This window comes from Eucalyptus grandis, chromosome 5, assembly GCF_016545825.1.
Source record: "Eucalyptus grandis isolate ANBG69807.140 chromosome 5, ASM1654582v1, whole genome shotgun sequence".
Classification (NCBI taxonomy): Eukaryota; Viridiplantae; Streptophyta; class Magnoliopsida; order Myrtales; family Myrtaceae; genus Eucalyptus; species Eucalyptus grandis.
The window spans coordinates 37,271,478-37,291,080 of NC_052616.1; the positions used below are offsets into that span (position 1 = coordinate 37,271,478).

Here is a 19,603-nt window from a genome sequence, read left to right on the forward strand (position 1 = left end):
GAAATGATATTCATGGAACAGGGTTCTACAAAACAGAGAAGAAACATGAAACAAATTGATTTTGTCATTATGAAGACAAATTTTATCAAGGCCATGTTTTCTGTATGCAACAAGTTCCCAAAGCATACTAATTATCTATGATGCATGTAAAGATTATGATCTGATTGCAACTAAAGAGCTCTTATTGAAGAATTGCTCGACCAAGAACCATATATGTATAGCAATCCACGGCAGGGATCAAAGAAGAAGATATTTCTCTCAAATGAGTCTAATCAAAGAATTATTAACTACTAAGATACTACACTTTGTCTTTTTCCTTGACCAAGGACATGACGTCCTGTTTCTCATATGGCAATTTGGCTAAGAATACCCAGTCTTTCTAAAGGAAAGCCACATGTGATAAACAGGGCATCTGAGGCAAAAAGAGAGACGGGGCATCTGAAACTCAATCTTTTGTTTCCTGCGCAAATTCTACACATTTGCATAGCAATCATCATCGGTCTTAGATCATGGCAGCATCAAATAGATGAAAAGTTATACTGGAAACACAAGCCATACATCACAATCTAGCAGACACAAGCTATCATGTACGCAAGAAGAGCAACTGCAACTAGTAAACAACAAAAGAGATTTCTTTATCAAGTACATAGCCCTTGGCATATCAGAAAGCATAATTTCCTCACACTTGAAATATCGTATTTTGCTTGAAGATACTTTATTTCTCGATTTAAACATGATATCATTTAAGACATCAAAAAATCTCATTGCACTAAAAAGTAGCAATTCCCAAAACTGTTAATCTTAGGGCAAATAAAAAGAATACAGAAATGTCAAACAAGTCACAAAGAATCTAAGAAAAAGGAAATAAAGCAGAGAAAGAAAGAATTAATATAAACTTGACTTCTTGACACTTTCAGAAACTTCGCTTTCTTCCATTAGACTAGGAAAAGGTCAGAAAAGATGGAAAATCAGTTCCACAAACCTCCATTTTTTTTTTTTTTCATTATGCACGGGTCACATAAAGGGAGCATATTGAAAACTTCTCTGTAACTTCTGCAGCCAACAATCCAGTCCTCTACCACTGTTCAAGAAGAACATCAAGGGAGCATATATGAGATGGAAAATCAGTTCCACAAACCTCCATTTTTATTTTTTTTTCATTATGCACAGGTCACATAAAGGGAGCATATTGAAAACTTCTCTGCAACTTCTGCAGCCAACAATCCAGTCCTCTACCACTGTTCAGAAAAGATGGAAAATCAGTTCCACAAACCTCCATTTTTTTTTTCATTATGCACGGGTCACATAAAGGGAGCATATTGAAAACTTCTTGCAACTTCTGCAGCCAACAATCTAGTCCTCTACCACTGTTCAAGAAGAACATCAAGAGCTTGTCTTGTTGCCTATGAAAGCACAAGGAGAAAAACAACACAAGCATATCAAATTTAGAAGCTCTGTCAGAGAGACATTGTCCTTCAGTGTAGTTTCAACATAAATTCTGAAAATGCATTCCATGAGAAATGTCTTCTGCTTCAAGCTAACTGATTGAGAGTATATATGAGATTGATCAAGGCATATACTACGTAAATTCAACAAGTTTTGCTCACTTGAAATTGCTGAGAATCTCACATGGAAAAAGAGGCTTCTATTGGATTGGCCACCTCCAACTTTTCTAACAGTATTTTCATATATACCCCTGTAAGAAAGGAACCTTTGTTTTTATTATGCTCCACAAGATAACAAAAGGGCCAATATTCTTCGCACCAACTATTTTTACTGTCCACGAAGTCATTTATAGTAGTGAACTGCACCACAGAAGAGATGATCTCTACCAGAAACTAGGCTTAAATATGTGTAAATATGGTCATTGTATGAAGAAATCTCCCAAGGAGCAGGTTCTTACATCTTAAAAGGTAATCAATGTTCACAGTGCATTATTATACCAAATAAGTATACCAATAGTCTAGTTGACATATAGCCAAAGAAAACAGTGTTAGGAACCTCACAAAAGCATATAAAGACCGTATTATTGATCCAGACAGAGAACAATGGCAAATGAAAAACGTGAAACATTAGGCATAATAAGGCAAGATTATAGTTACTGTTAGCAGTATATTTTATGAAAGAATAATGGGAACATAACCCTTTACAGCCTAATAATGCATAAAACATCCACTCATTAACAGATTTTGTCCTGTATATTGTTTTACCATCTATTAAAGAATACTTAAGAGAGAAACATAAAATGATCAACAATACTATGAGTGGATAATTTGAGGGTATCAATCCACAGCATTAACAAGGTGCTGCTGGGCCAAAATTTAAACAAGGGGATGGGGAGGCAATGATAAACATACATTTCGTGTCTCAATAGTCGGGTTTGTTCCAGCTGCGATAACATTCCCATCCTCAACAATCACACGGCTGTTCAATCAAAGTATATACAAATAAAGCACAATCTGAAATCATTCACCAATTAAGCCTGAAATACCAATTGTTTTAATCAGCAAATAACATAACATATCTGAAATGCACCTGTTTACCAAAAACCAGTTTCTTACCCAGCTGGAACTTCAAGGCTGTCCAAAGCAAGTTTCACCTTATATAAGAAAAGCAAATAGGTCTTGTTACTTGTTTGGAGAAAACAATATGAGGATAAGAATCAGAAATTATCTCATGAATGCATGCATGCATACAGGCAATTCAAGAGGAAATCAGCATCAAGTTGCCAGCAGTAGATATATTTTATTATCAATATGCAGCTACGTATGGATGAATGCATGTCTCATGGCTATATGATAAATAACTTGCAAGTCCTCTATGATATTCTGGTCACAAACTTCCAGAAATGATTGTAACCGCACACTCAACCTCTAATTCAGATGCAAATCCCACCTTCTGTTAGACTGATATAGCTCTTAACAACACCAAAGCGAAAACAGCAACTAATTTGAGAAACTACGCGTTGCTCATTCCAGTGTTATCATTGGTACCTGAGAGCTTATGTTTCATTATTAGGTTTTAAAAAGTACAAGAAGCTTCCAGGAGTTTTAGCTTCAAGGTCATTTTCCTTCATAAAAGCTATGGCAGATAAGGATAAAAAGGGAACCCTAAACTGTTGCGAAGGCATCAAAAATCAGAATTCACAATCAGCTTCTTGTGCTTTTGTCTCTATTCTACTGAATAACTTATGTAAACGCCATGTTTCTCGTGATTTTTTCTTTTTCATACCCACAGTTCACAAGGCAAAAGAAAATAATTACCTAACCGGTTATTTATGGGCACAACCAATGCTCATACAACTCTCATGCTCTAGGTAAATTCAGTTTTCAATTCTCCCTATTGCCAAAGTCAACAAGTGGTAAAGGACTCAACTATCAAGCAACCTTTCCTGGTGGCTTGCCATCTCACTGCATCTTTATTTTCAACGGTGTCGCCTCTTCAAAGGCCTCATAAAATGTAGAGACCAAGGCCTATCCCATTAATCAAAGTTTATCAAATTCATTAGTCCTGGAAAACTGATCGCCTGCTGCACATCTATATGAATTGCACATGCTACTCATCCGCATTTCCTAGACACCTCAAAAGCACCCAAATCTCTCTCTCCCCCTTTCTCTTTAGCATGGCTAATTTTCCACTTCGATGCCTGGTCATGCATAAGGGAGTTCCCAATCTATAGCACCCAGATTGGCCCAGTTTTTCGCCTGAAAAGCATACTGAACCAAGCCATGTACACGCTACTTCCCAGTTCCACTCTTCCTCGATTGTTTTTCCTTTGAACCTATACTTCACCTACTCGGTTTAATAAGTTGCCACCTACGAAAAGAAAGACAGAAAAGCCATACCTTCTAGGGAATCGTTGTTGATTTTGCAGCATGTAACGTCGATTGCTAGTGTATTCACTACCAAGCATCCACAGACAAAACTCACGAAGAAACACCTTATTCAACGTCTCTCGAAGAAACACCTTCTAGGGACTCTGTTTCCGGATGACGAACTCCTTCTGTTCGTCGCCTCCGCCGGCAGGTGGCGATCTCCCATGTCGTCAGAGCTCACTGGTGGTGTCGTGTGGAAGATGAGGAGTCGTGATGCTGAAAGCGGCATCGGTGGAGTTGGAGGTTGGTCTATGGCGGAGAAGAGAAGATTTAGCCCAAAAAAATCAAAATATATATTTCGTGGGTATAGATTATAATACCCCAAGGAAGCAGGTGGAGAGAGAAAAACTAAAAAACAAAGAAAAGAGACAAAAGAGAAGAAAGAATTACATAATTTTATTTAGGATGCAAAGTTAACTTGGTTAAGAGCGTGTTGCAAGTTTATTTTTAGAGAAAGGAAAACGAGAAGAAACAAGGAGAGAGAAGGCATTATCATGAAGGTCAGCTAAGTTCACTTACCTCCGAATTGCTTCCTTAGCAAGTTTCTTGCCCATTCTAACAACAAAGCAGCGACCAACACTGCCATACTCATCTTTGCCAATCGAGTCAGAAGTCCACACGGTCTTGGTTTGCATGCCTCATAATTTTTCTTTTGCACCATTTGACTTTGTTCCTCAGTAATTATTGGACAATCTTGCAAATCTTCCTCTAGATTTGCTCCAATCGAACTGTCTTTGTGCATAAGTGAACTCTCTGCTTCTGAATTTGATTCTCCATTTTCTTGCAGAGATTCACAATAGTTTGCCTCAAGAGTTAAATTTGGTGGAAGCTGGGGAATCTCTTGTAATTGATGGTAATTTGAAACTTCCAAAAAACACAAACTTTCACGCTCAATAAGGCATGTAGGAGGGATAGTGATGTTTCCCCAGACACGTGAATGTGTCAAAGAGGGAATACGGGAAAGAATCTCAAGAACATCTAACATGCATAAATTACTTCCTTCGATGTATATGTCTTTTAGCTGTGAAAGTTTGGCCTCTATGCATGGATTAGCTGAATCCTCCAACTTTGGAAACTCGACTAAATTTTCGCAATCCGCGAGTCCCAATGTTCTAAGGTTTTGTAACTTGTAAATGTTAGATGGAAGACGTACCAAGTTTCGGCAATCAGTTAAATACATTGACTCCAAAGAGACAAGATTTCCTATTGATGCAGGAAGTTCTTTAATAGCGGTGCCAATTAAATTCAAATATTTTAGGCCTTCAAGTTTACGTGGAAAATCAGGGAACCTTTCAAATTTTTTGCAATAAGAAAGATGGAGAACATGGAGATTTTTTGACTTGAGCTCCTTTGGGAAATTACGAAGTTTGGAGCACCATGCTAAATTCAAGTACTGTAACTTGTCATGATTTGCAATTGACTCGTGTGCTCCTACCAAATTTCTGCACCCAGTAAATTCAATTTCTCAAGATTTGGAGCACATGAGATGTCAGGCATATGGACTAGCGAGTTGCAGGAACTAAAATTAATGTACTTCAATTGTCGGAATTCCTGCAAAAACAGCGTTAAAAAAAAATGTCATTGAGAGTTACTATAAACTAATTTTGTGAGAATTAAAAATGTATTGTGAAATTAGTAATAACTTACAAACTTTACCAGTTAATAAATCCATACATATATTGGGTGAGAGACTGAAAATTAGAGATGACAAATCAAAACGCCAATGAATATAGATCAAACGTAAGCCACGTGCCATTATATCATGGCAATTTGCACCCATCCCTCATTTTGGCCAATTATTAGTGTCACATGAGGACCTTTTGTAAATGCCGGCAAGTGAAGTGTCACAAGATAAATGCCAGCCAAGTGACAAAATTAATGCCACGTGCCAATTATAAAAGCAAAGTGAATGTCACGCGGCAAGCATCAAAGTGAATTTTTTTATATATAATCAGTTGATGTTAATATTATATATTCTATCGCCATGAACTTTCCCAAAACTTAAGAAACTTTCAGTTTTTTGTTTTTTTTAAGTCATCCAAAGACAATGAAACCAACTTTGAAATACATCATGATGAAAAACAATTAACACTCAATTCAAAATCTTGCTCTCCTTTTAGATTAACAACTGGTGGTAACTACTGAATCCCTTATATCGGTTAGTTTCTAATATATATTTTATTACATCTACTTAGAAATTCTGCTTCTTAAGAACTGATTTAAGCTACTAACAATGTCTTGTTTTGCAGCGCGGTGCATTAAAACTTTCCACTTAGCTAATACAATTGATGCAGGACAAGTCCGGCCGTTTAGCTATGTGCATTGGGCAAGGTAAGGCTCCATCACTTAATGACTGCTTTGCCTCTAAGGTTAATTTGAGTAGAAGATGCTATGATCAGGATATTTGATTCGCCACATTTAAATGAAACGCTTGACCATTCAGCCAGGCTCCTTTGGTGGTTTTACTTTTATATACAGTATCAATGGGTTCGCTTGTCATATTTTTTGTTTTCTTTATACGTCATCATTATACAGTTTTTTCTTCAAAAAAAAAAAAAAAAAAAACTTATATGTAAACAACCGACAAAGTCAGAGTGAAGTTACACAGCTTACATTTAGACATGCGAATTCTATCTATATTACAATAAATAGTAAGAAAGACATCCTACTTAAGGAATTTGAATCTTCCTTCTATCAATTGTACTCAATTACATATTTTACAAGCACTATCCCTATGGATAGATACATTGAATAGGTCATTCTATTTTATCTCACATATTTCAATATCATAATTTGGATTATCTTTCGATGCAATGACCTTCATGATTAATTTCCAAATCTTGAAATGTCTTTCTCTTCTACATATATTTATAAGAGTTCTTTGTGTTGTGTATTTATTTCTAATAAAGTTGTTTATGCTTCATTTTTCAAATGCTAACTTTGCTGCACATAAAATATTTCTTTGAGTAGTCAGGGTCAATATGAAAGAAAACAGAGAAGTGGTTTTCTAAAACATAGGAACACCACTCCTTCTGTGTAAGAATACACATAATACGCATATACATGCAAATGAAGTGGATAATAGAAAGGTCTATGTACATAAATGCTCACATCCAATGATTTTGGCACAATTGTCACCGTGCCATTCCTCAAATCAAGGCTCACTAATTTCTTGGGACCAGAGGCAAATTCTGGAAACTGAGGAGCATCGGGCCATTCCAACCATCTTATCTCGTTGGGTAGACATATAGGGCCTTGGAAAGAAACATTGCGTAGAATGAGCAATGTCAACCTTCTCAGTTTTGTAAAAGCATCACCATTGACACTTATCTTTACCGGCTCAGGTGGGTTCAACACTATGGCTTTAACATCACAATCTCCCTGTATGTACAAGACTAGTTAGGTCATTTATATTCAGTAATTAGAGTTAAATATAAGAAGCAGAGTTTTGATTGTATTTACAAATCTTACCATGTTGCTTGATAGAATATCAACAACATCCTCATATAACCATAGTCTACTTTGTCTCCTGAGATCATCACATTTTTGCTTCGCAATATCCATGCCCATTGACTGAATCAAGTCATGCATTTGTAGGGTTCTAGACTCAATTTTTATCAAAGACCTCTCATAGAGAACTTTTACTCCTATTGTTGCCTTAAAATCACAACTGTTGAGAACTTTATAAATGTGACCAATTTCCCACCCCTTGAAGAAGCAGGCAATGTGGAGAAAAATCTCTTTATGATCTTCCTCTAGTCCAATATAGCTTATTTTGAGCACATCATTAATGGTTTTATTGGGAAACTTAGACAGCCTTCTTAGTGTACTATCCCATTCAGCTTCTCCTCTATTGTGTAAGAAGGAACCCAACACCTCAAGTGCTAAAGGAAGGCCTTTAGCATGATTCAGAACACCATTTACTAGATCTGTCCTGATTTTTAATTTTTGGTGTGGTGGAAAAGCATGCTTACTAAGCAGCTCATGAGCTTCACCGTCATTCATTGTTGTAACTTCATACACACGATCTCGATATATCTCGTGACTAGTAAGCATATGGCTATCTCTTGTAGTTACAATGATCCTACTACCATCACCAAACCACTTGTCTTTTCCTGCTAAAGCACCTAACTGGCGCAAGCAATCCACATCATCAAGGACGACAAGAACTCTTTTGCGGCCAAGTCTTTGTTGTATTAATTTTTTACCTCCATCGACATTGGACACTTCTAAACGTTTTTCTGGTAATAATATATCGTTCAGTAATATTTCTTGCAAAGCAACTAAATCCTCGTAACCTTTTGAATTTTCTCGAACATGTGCTAGAAAACTTGAACCTTCAAATAGTCTGAAAATATCATTATAAATGGCTTTAGCCAACGTTGTCTTTCCTATACCTCCCTGTCCCCATAATCCCATCATGAGAACATCATCTGTAGACTCAAGGTTTAACATTCCTCTCAGCTTAACCACTTGGGAATCTATCCCAACCGGATAATCAGCAACATGAAGAGGTGTTCTGGATAGCTGAGTTGAGATGAACTTCACAATTCCTTGTATAAGCTCTGACTCATCCCTAAAAAAGAGACAAAGAAGTTGTAGCATCGTCATAGCAATTGGAATAAGCAAACAACATGAAATCACCAGCCAACAACAACGGCAAATCAGAGTGTCACACTTTTAGATAATTACATCCAATACAAAATGTATTCCCACTAAGTCAAATTTGAACTCCGACGGCTCCACACCAATCAGAACATGTATCTATCTACTTAAGTGATTCACGTTCTTTAGATAGAGAGATGACGATTCACTTATTTTTCTTTTGAATGTCATATGTGATTTATTTCTAAGTTTAGTCGGAAAGAGCCATTTAGGACTTTGAACGGTGGTTAAGATTTTGATTCCAAAACTATTAAATTCCCTGAATCACGATGTCATTGCTTGACATGGCCTACACATACTAATTATCCTGTATGAAAGATTGCCAAGTTTTTTGTTTCTTCCAAACGAATGGGTAAGTGCAATAATTAACATTTTGTCCATTTGTCAGTCATGTTCTAACATCTTATTTTGATCAAATGAGTCAGTAAATTTTTCATCCAGAACTAGTAGGTAATTATTTGATATGACCAAAGATGGTAAGACACTCAAATTTATATTAGTAATTTCAAATAAAATTTATTAAATTCAAGGCCATAAATTATGCAAATCAATTTGGTAAGTTTGTACGAAATGGGTAATGTGCAAGTTATAAAAAGAAGTTGGTGATTTTATAAAACTACTGATAAGTTACTAGCAAATTATGTGAAAGAAAAGTCACCCATCCTTTTTTCACCGATAGTTTTTGACACTTACTAATATTTATTAGAATTCACCGGCACGAAGAAAAACCTATTTGGGCATCGAACGAAAGAATTCTGCCTTTAGCTTTTGCTAAGCTCTGTTTCATTCAGGTAAGTTCTGGAGCTCTTTCTTTTGGATCCTTATTGCCCTCAAAGTGTAATAAAAAGTTCTTAATATTTTATCTGAGTGCTATTTGAGGTCTTCACGTCTCATTTTGGTCAATTGAGTATTATAGATTCTCAATTTTAGTTAATTGAGTCCTAAACTTCTCACAAGTGGCATTTTGAGTTTGAAAAATAACATGTGGCTATCCATCAAACAAACACATTGCTTTTTCAAAAATAAAAAAATTGACAAAATAAAGTGACTTACCAATTTTTTTTTCAATTAAATTACCAACTAATTTTTATTTAACACTTCTTGTTTGAATTAATTGCCAAGATTATTTTTCTTTTAATTATCAATGTTTCTTATCTTTTGCCAAATCTTATTTTTCTATCGTAATTAAACTTAGATTCACCAATTCTTTATGAAATTACTAACTTAATCTTAAGCGACTTAAGAATATATAGGAATCATAACATGAAGCATCTATACATATACTTACTTGTAAAGATTACTTTTCTTACACAAAGTATGAACTCCACTCTACTTACCCATCATTCAAATGCCACCCAGACAAGTTACCAGCGGCAAAAAGAGCTTTCTTCCATCTCATCACTTTCTCCGAATTCTTCCCAAGCTTGGATTCATGCTTATTTAGAGCTCTTCGATAACTATTTCTTCCCTGTCTCACTTCTCTTGGGTCCACCTTATAAAACACTGGGAGAACAGTAAGGTTCTTTGCTCCCTACACTCCATAATCTTTGCCAGCTCTTCCAAGCACCACCTTGAGGAAGCGTAATCATCAGAGAAAACGATGATTGCGATGCATGATTCTTCGATGGCCTTCATAAGCACTGGTGATATTTCGTCTCCCTTTTCCAGCTCCTCATTATCTCGGAAAGTGTGTATTCCCTTCTGCTTTAAAGCTTGGTAGAGATGGCCGACGAAGCTCTTACGCAAGTCTACCCCTCTAAAGCTCAAGAAGACGTCGTAAGCCGTTTTGGTGTTTGAAGAAGAAGCCATTGGATGATGGAGTTTAACAGTTGAACCCTAAGAAAGAAAAGAGAGAAAGCAAACTCCCGTTGGCAAGACGAAGCCACGCAACGGACCACTGCGACGGCGAGAGACGGCCAAAGAGAGCAGAAACTGAGGCGAGGGCCACCACTGTCGCGATGGATCAGCGACGAGGAGGAGGAGGAGGGGAAAGATCAAGAGGAAGAGGAGAGGAAGGGGGCTGTGCAAAGAGGAAGGTGGTCGTGCGGCAAGGAGGAGGAAGGGAAGGATCGAGAGGAAGAGGAGAGGAAGGGTTCGTGCGGTGAGCAGCGAGAAGGAGGAGGAAAAGAAGGGTGGCTAGTAGGGGTGTCAGTTCCGAACCGAAAATCGAACCGAACCGAACCGAAAAATTCGGTTTTTTCGATTCGGTTTTTATCGGTTAATCGAACCGAATCGAACCGAACCAACAAATAAAAATGGAGAAATCTAAATTTAATAGAAAAAAAAAAAAACCGAAAACCAAAGGCTAAAAAATCGAAAAATCGAAAAATCAAACCGAACCGAACCGAAATTTCGATTCGGTTTGTATTCGATTCGGTTCGATTCAAAAGATTTTTCTAGCGGTTCGGTTCGGTTCGATTTTTAAGAAAAACTGAACCGAACCGTACCGTTTACACTCCTAGTGGCTAGGTTTTTGATAAGGAAACTAAAAAGTAATAAAGAAAAAAGGGGGACTCATGGCGTGACTTTTAAGTTTGGAGGGAGGGGAAATGACAGCCTGTCTGTCAGGTGGCGGGAGAGAGAAAAAAAGTGAAATAAATTTGCGGTGGAGGGAGATGGACAAGGGAAAGAAGGGGGTGGAACTCAGCGGGGACTTTTTTTTTCTTTAATTGAAAAATTAAATAAGTGAGATTAAAAAATAATTTTAAAAATAAAAATTTTAAATTTTGAATAATGATAAATTTTGATCATTTTAGAAAATTATGGATTTATTTAAATAAATTGATTCTAATTTTTTATTAGTCATTAGTTTCATTTAATAACTTTTGTTAAAGTTAAAAATATATTTCACATTAATTATGAATATATCTTTCGAATTTCTAATTAATTGATTTATTAATATTATTAGTGTAAATTATTGTAGGCTCTTTTATAAAAATACTTATTTAATATACAACGTATCGCAACGTGTCGGAATTCTCTATTTTTTTAGAAATGACGTGTCGACAACGTATCGTATCATGTCATGTCACCTATCCATATCACATGTCGATGCTACTTAGCCAGAAGATAAAGATGTGTGACCTTTTTTGGGTATGGTTAACAAAGAACAATACTATATATCTATTGATAATATTAGAAATTTGGAAAATCATGGTGCTTAAGGAGAAACTAAGATGTCTAATAGGTGTGAACATGTGGATTTATTTTCCCACAACATCGCATATGATGGCATTATTCGGATTGGCTTTTGACACAAAATTTATTTCATTTGATGTTGGAGTTATTGTTAAACTATTCAGGAACTTGACCGGTCAAAAAGCCATATAGCCGACAAGGGTTTTCAATTGAATAGATCGCTACTGGTCCCCGATCTAGGTTATAGGCTCCCTAATAAATAAAACTTTGCTAGCTTCCTCGAAAAGGCATCCCCAGCTTCCGAGTAGCTGTTTTTCCTTTTCTAAATTATAGTTGAACGGACGATGACTCAAAAGATACTTGGAGAGAACGTTTATCGCGATTGTGATTCCTCAATTGCCTTCATAAATGCCAGATCTATTTGCTCTCTTTTTCTGAGTTCCTCGCTATCAACATAAGTGAAGATTTCTTTATGATCAACAGCTTTATAGAGATGATCAGGGAGTTATTTTGGACGTCCTCACCTCTGAAACTCAAGAACACATAATATTTCCTTTCAGATTTCAATGAAGAAGTCATTAGCTGATGGAGTTCAACAATCAACAATGTGTATTAGCGTAAGATTTGGTAAAGTATTTTCAGGTAGTTCGCTTGCTATTCGGTCTTTGTGTTCATTTGTTCTTATACTAGAGGACAGAGGCATCTGACTTTTTTAGGGCATGGTCAACAAAAAAGAGAGTAGAAATTTGGAAAATAATGGTGCTTATGACGGACCAGAATGTCTAATAGTTGTGATTCTTGTGAACTCATGGACTATTTTTTCTGAAGACCTGCATATCGCGGGTTATTTAGATTGACTGAGTGACACGGGTTTGTTTGTTTGATATTGTATTTATTGGTAAATTGTCGACAAATTTGACTGGTCGACAAGCCAAATGGCCGACTAAAGGTAGAGAATAGTACAAAGCACTATTGGTCCCAGTAGACTCAATTATTGCACAAACTGACAAACAACTTTAAAATGGCGACTTTTTAGGATCACTGATAAAGAAACTTTGCTGATCGACAAATTTGACTGGTCGACAAGCCAAATGGCCGACTAAAGGTAGAGAATAGTACAAAGCACTATTGGTCCTGGTAGACTTAATTATCGCACAAACTAACAAATAACTTTAAAGTGGCGACTTTTTAGGATCACTGATAAAGAAACTTTGTTGCTTCCTTCTTTCACCCAAAAAAAAAAAAAAACACATTTACTGTCACTCAGCTGAGGTGATACGAGTTTGTTTGTTTGATATTGTATTTATTGGTAAATTGTCGACAAATTTGACTGGTCAACAAGCCAAATGGCCGACGAAAGGTAGAGAATAGTACAAAGCACTATTGGTCCCAGTAGACTCAGTTATTGCACAAACTGACAAATAACTTTAAAGTGGCGATATCACTTATTTGATCGCCGCGGTGATTTGAGCTCTTTCCTTCGTCCTCCTTACGAAGGAAAGGGATTCGAATTCCCTCATAGTCGTAGAGTGGTAAGTCATTTCGCTTACATGTTCTCACAGGTGTACTCGTCAATTGTCAATTGTATGAAGTTATCACCGAAAAAAAAAAAACTTTAAAGTGGCGACTTTTCAGGATTACTGATAAAGAAACTTTGCTGGCTTCCTTCTTTAACCAAAAAAAAAAAAAAACTTTGCTGGCTTCCTCGAAATCACGTTCACATCCTCTGAGTAGTTTCTTATTCTCTGCTAAGTAGTAATTAAACACATGACCCCTCAAAAGACAAATCATTATACAAATAATTAAATATATAAGCTAAGAATAATATTAGATCTATTAATAAAATTAGAACTTTGTAAATGGTGCTTAAGTGTGGACCACTATATCGATTAGGTGTGAACCCATCAACTTATTTGCCATGAAGATCAGATACCACGGCACTATTCGAATTATCTTATTTGACACAATTTTCTTTATTTTTATATTAAATTTATTGTTAAATTGTTAATGCGCTTGACCGATCAATGAAAGTATTTTTATTTTAATATATCAGATTTGAGCGAATGGCTTTCATCTATTTAATCTTTGTTTTACTTTTGAAAAATGAAGTATTTCATGTAATCGAAATGGCAATCCAAACCTCTTCAAACTATCAATAATAATTTAAGACATGACTACTCAAAAGATATATAAGTTATACATACAACTAAGTATATAATTGGTCTAGCCCTATTTCATTATTTTTATAATTTAGGGGCACGAGAACAAAAGCCTAGCTACCCCGAAAGCTTATAAAACACCAGGCAAGTCTCATGAACAAACTAAAGTCTAGACCTTTAACTTAGTATTCCTAACTTAGAGTAGTTTGCACACAATATCTCAATTTTTTTATGACTATATATTTGAGAATAATTGTAATAAATATTGACAATATGAATGTTGGATCTTGTCACCTAGCAAAATGTGACCATAGGCTTTTCTTACATGAGCGGTAGACATTGATATTTGCTGCATACTATCTAGATTACGGTACAATGCATATTATGCAATGCGATTCTAGTGTTAATTAAAGAACCCAACCTTTCTTGTCACACCCCGATCCTCGGGGATGCGCCCATCCTTCTATTAGGTCGATTTTAACGTGCGATATCTCAGGACTAAGTATTACCGACCCTTTCTTTTTATTACGCATGCAGAAGCAATTATAAATCCCTAGACAATAAAACAATGGGATAGAAAAGTATGTCATATTTTTCATATTGAAATTTATAACCACACTTTTATTAACAGCACATTTTGTAGTGTTTGTGCGCCTAATCTTACCATAAACTAGCATTTGATATTCGGCATTTTGTTGACATATTCTATATGATAACTTGTGCAGGCATGTGAACAGTTGTAAAGCCATTTGACTCGAGATAGCAATTAATATGAAAGTGTATGTTACTCTTTGTGTTGAACTCAGAAAATTTTTGTTGCCATGCTATTCTGGTTTCTATTTCAATTTGTCTACCATCTTTTGACATGCCGAGTTATATTGTTCCTTTTAAATTACGGTCGGATGCATACAAACAGGATAGTATCATGTCAAACTGCATATCCAACAACTCATGGCACAACGAATTTCTCTGTAAATGGCGATATGGAATTTTGTGAATTCCATGTCATTGTTCATATTCCAGCTATATTTCGAGAACTTGATTGTGACTACTTAATTTTTTTTTTTTTTATTAATCTATCAATTCCGAAAAGGTTTCCAACGAGGTGGTCGGAGTGCATTTTCAAAATGCAGGGGTTTCGGGTAACTTTGATAAAATTCCCGCGGGGGCCGGGGGAGGGGGAGGCGGGGTTTGTCCAAGTAATCTACCCTAGAATCAATATCGCTATAGGAAAATAGGTCTTGATTAAGAATATTTTTTACTAGAAGTTCCTAATAGTTCCTAAAACATTGGCATTTGAAGAAATGTTATTAATTTGTGGCAGCAGAGTTTACGGATCTATACATAAAATTTTTATCTCTACCTGGGGCTTGATTGCAATTTCAAGAAATTGAAGGGCTAGGGTTAAACTCACCCATGTCAGGAATACGGTTCCTGCTTCTCTCTCTTTTTTTTTTCTCCATTTAATTCTTGCATTAGAGAGTAAAGTTCCCATTTTGACTTATGTATAATTTGTTATTAACACAGCAATGGGATTTTCATATTTCTTGAAAAAAGAATTTGCATCCTAATTTACCGCATATAGAGGGACAGCAGAGTCAAGGATGGGCCCATGGCCCAGCTTATAGAAACACTAGACACTTTCTACAGCTTAGTACTAGCCCATGTAGTTACATCTTGAGATTATATCTTTAGTCTTTTTGTACAATAAAGCAAACCCAATTATTTTCTATGTGGCGTTATATCTCTAATCACTTTGTACAATAAAGTCGTCATTTAAGGACATTAGTGATTTAGGTCACTTGACAATTCAAGGCAACATTATTTTAAGAATAAATTAGACTACTTGACTCGTCAAAGATAGGTGCGCTTAAAATATATGTAGTCCACTGTTACAAATTGCCCTAAATTGATGAATAGGGGTTCAATTGGTTCCTAAATGAAACTGGAGCCCTTAAATTCAGTTACATCGGGGATTGTTAATTAGCTAGTAACTTATTCCATGGCTATTTAAGTTGATTCCACATCAAAGGCCAAGGATTTTCCATCCATGCTTTAAATGGTCCACGTACTTGATTGGAAAACTAGTAAAAGTTCAAATCATTGTGGTGTCATTACTCCTTTTATTTATAATAACCTTTATGCCTGAAATCCTTACAAATATACATATGCCGATTTATAACTGTAGATTCTATTATGAGTAATTTTCTTAATTTACCGTACGTTTTTTAATCCCGCATTAGTTCCCCTATTCTTGCCCGCCTTTTCATGAAGAGCATGGTGCTTGATGATATGAATATTTGCCACTCCCAATTTTTGGAATGAGGTATGCCTCTCTCTCTTCTAATTACCGCACTTACGATGTTGTTGCTTCCTATATTACTAGTAATGAAGGGCGAATGTGTGGAACAAAATTAAAGAATGAAATTCTCAATAAGTCTAAATAAGATTAGTAATCACATCATGATACATATGTAAAATAAGCCGCTCTAAAAAAAAAAGGAACACTCAAGGAAAACAAATAAATGTTTTCTGCATGTACATTACACTCACACATATACCTAGCCGTGATTGAGTTACCTTCCATGTAAAATTATAATAGGAGGACAGATAATTGACACTTTGAGAGATTGAGGTTGTAAACCTCTCGTTCTAAGCATCTAAGGGTTAGTGGAAAAAGAAAAATAATTGACCATCAATATTTAAAATTATATTGCAGAACAATAGTTGCCAATATTGCCTATTTAATCCAATTATGGCTAAAAGGAAAATTCGATCGAAAGAGAAATCATGTCAATTTAGTGAGTGTGAAGAGATTACTTAATTGACCAATTCTAGGGATTCCTCCCCAACATGATCAACATCATGACGTTATTATGCCCATCAAACTTTTAATTGACACAGTCTTAGTACCACCACAAAGAAGCTGATGAAGGAGAAATCTGATTCTACCGTCAATAATGATCAAACCCCATGAAGAAGCTGAAAATCTTACATCTATTATATTTGTGTCAATTTAATCTTAAACCTATTAATTGTGTCAATTGAGTCCTAAATCTTTGTCGGTTTATTCTTAAACTTGTCAGTTTGCTCACTTAGTCCTAAATCTTTTGACGATTTCTCAATTTAGTTCTAAACCTTTTGACCATTTGTCAATTTATTCCTTCCAGCTAATTTAAAATTTAAAGAAATATTATTAATTAGGGGTGCCGAGCTCTATAGATAAACTTTGTTTTCCCTACTTGGGTCTTAATTGCAATTTCAAGAAGTTCGGGGGCTAGTGCCAAGAGTATAGTTCCTGTTTTTTTTTATTCCCTTTATTTTTGAATTAGTGAATAGATTTCCTGCTTTGACTTATGTTCATCTTGTTATTACACAGCAATGGGATTCTCATATTTCTAGGGAAAAAAAAATCTGCATCCTAATTTTCCGCATCTAGAGAAACAACAGAATCAGGGATGGGCTCATGCCCTTGCTTGTGATAAAAACTATACACTTTCTATAGTGGGGACTAGCCCATGACTTTACATCTTGATATAGTATCTCTAGTTATTTGATACAATAAAGCAAACCCAATGATTTATACATGGCTTTATACCTCTAATCTCTCTGCCTAACAAAGTCGTTATTTGAGGGACATTGACAATTTAGGTCACTTGAGAATTGAAGGTGACATTAATTTAAGAATAAGTTAAACGACTTGACTTGGAGGACGTATGTGCACTTAAAATATGAGTGGTACACAGTTGGTTAAGGACAAATTTCCCCAAATTGATAAATTGGGGTTAAATTTGGTTTTTAAATGAAACCCTAGCCCCTAACTACAGTCGCAACCCAACTTGCCGGTCACCAGGCAAGGTCCTCAAGGAAGGAGAGCTCATGGGTGAGGTCATTGAGGATGGAACACAGAGGACGTATCTTGGTCAATGGAACGTCGAGGGTTGTTACTAAGCTAGTAACCTTTTTCCATGGCTATTTTAAATGGATGGATAAATGGAGAGAGGGAGAGATGAGCCCTAACCCCTAAGTTCGGTTGATTCCACCTCAAAGCCAGCAATTTCCGTCCATGATTTCAATGGAAGTTCACATTGACCTGCATTTGATAAGTTGATGTATTTGATGGAATAGAGAAAAAGTCCACATACTTGATTGGAAAACTAGTGAAAGTTCAAGTTATAATGGTGCCATTACAACCTTTGTAGGATGATTGTTGAAAAAATCCTAAACTTTTTGTACCATGACTAATTTAGTCATAAATTTTTTAATTTTGTCAGCTTCGTACCAAAACATTTAATCATTTGCTAATTTTGTTCTAAATCTTTTTACACTTTGCCAATATAGTCCTTTCAGCTAATTGTGATTAGATATTGTTGACGTGATGGTTTAGTTAGTGTTAGATGTCCTACATGGCATAGTTGGTGGCCCATGCTTTTATAATTTTTTCTTTTTTTTTCCTTTTTCTTTTATTTTCAAAAAAGAAAAAAATTTAAAAATTTAAAAAATTGCTATCCACGTCAACATTAGCTGTATTATGTCAACGATTTTCAATCAAAATTGGCTATAAAGACTATATTGGTTAATTGTAAAAAATTTTAGGATTAAAGTGGCAAAACTAAAATGTTTATTATTGAATTGATTGACGAACAATGGCGACTTTTTAATCAATTTTTCCAGACTTTTGTTTATAATAACCTTTGTGCTTGAAATCCTTATAAATACGTATATGCCAATTCTTTAGCGTTAGATTATAATATTTGTAACTTTCTTAAATTATCGTGCTTTTTTAATCCTGCATTAGTTCCCCCATTCTTGCCCGCCGTTTTAATGAAATGCATGGTCCTTGATGATATGGATAGTCGCCACTCCCATTTTTGGAACGAGGCATACGTTTATTCCTCTTTCTCTTCTAATTACCGCACTTAAGATGTTATTGCTTTCTATATTACTAGTCACGAAGCCCTAACACGTGGAACAAAATTAAAGAAAGAAATTCTCAATAAGTCTAAATAAGATTAGTAATTACATCACCATACATATATAAAATAAATCGACACTCTGAAAAAAAGGACTCACATGAAAACCAAATAAATGTTTAATGCATATACATGACACTCACACACATACCTAGTCATCATTAGGTTACCTTCCATATAAAATTATAGCAGGAAGACAAATAATTCACAATTTGAGAGATTGAGATTGTCCATCTCTCGTTGTGATCAACTAAGAATTAGTGGAAAAAAAAAAAAATTTGACCACCAAGATTTAAAATTGTGTTGCAGCACAATAGTCACCGATGTCTTATTCAATCGAATTATGCCTAAAAGGAAAATTCGATTGAAAGAGCAATCATATCAATTTAATTAGGGTGAAAAGATTACTAAATTGACATATTCTAGAGATTCCTCATCACCATGATCAATAGTTTTTTTTTTTGGATCAAACACCGTGATCAATGTCGAAATGTTATTATGCCCATCTAACTTTTAATTTACTCAGTCTTAGTACCCCCTGTAAATGCAGCTTGAGCTTGATTTGGATGACCAGTACTATGATAGAGAGGAATAGTATTGTGTCACAAAACAAAGAATCTGAGCATTACGTGAAGCATCTTGAGAGTGTCGAGATTGTTGGTTTCAGTGCTACATGTGTTTGGAGATGAGACAATGTCTTTCTTTAGTTAAATTTCTACTTCGTAATTCCCGTGCTTTGGAGAAGATGGCAATAAAGGCGAAGTAGCACAAAGCTAAGAAATGGGAATCTTCG

At 35.6% G+C, this 19,603-nt stretch overlaps 2 protein-coding genes across 3 annotated transcripts; both read right to left on the bottom strand.

Moving 5' to 3' along the window:
• Positions 1-3,844: 3,844 nt before the first annotated feature.
• Positions 3,845-5,259, bottom strand: LOC120293473 (disease resistance protein TAO1-like). The gene is made up of 2 exons (XM_039312831.1): positions 4,395-5,259; positions 3,845-4,124 (listed from the first exon to the last, which is right to left on the bottom strand). The coding sequence occupies exons 1-2, from the start codon at positions 5,053-5,055 to the stop codon at positions 3,946-3,948; spliced, it is 840 nt and encodes a 279-aa protein (XP_039168765.1). The 5' UTR covers positions 5,056-5,259; the 3' UTR covers positions 3,845-3,945.
• A 15-nt stretch (positions 5,260-5,274) lies between these two features.
• LOC120286167 (disease resistance protein RUN1-like) lies at positions 5,275-10,627 on the bottom strand. Of its 2 annotated transcripts, XM_039312830.1 has the most exons (4): positions 9,878-10,627; positions 7,347-8,451; positions 6,987-7,256; positions 5,275-5,426 (listed from the first exon to the last, which is right to left on the bottom strand). In XM_039312830.1, exons 1-4 carry the CDS (start codon positions 9,937-9,939, stop codon positions 5,307-5,309), a joined length of 1,557 nt encoding a protein of 518 aa, XP_039168764.1. In that variant the 5' UTR covers positions 9,940-10,627; the 3' UTR covers positions 5,275-5,306. The 2 variants fall into 2 exon arrangements, with proteins under 2 accessions (XP_039168764.1, XP_039168763.1); XM_039312829.1 differs by lacking the exon at positions 5,275-5,426 and having other exon boundaries at positions 5,795-7,256.
• Positions 10,628-19,603: the final 8,976 nt, after the last annotated feature.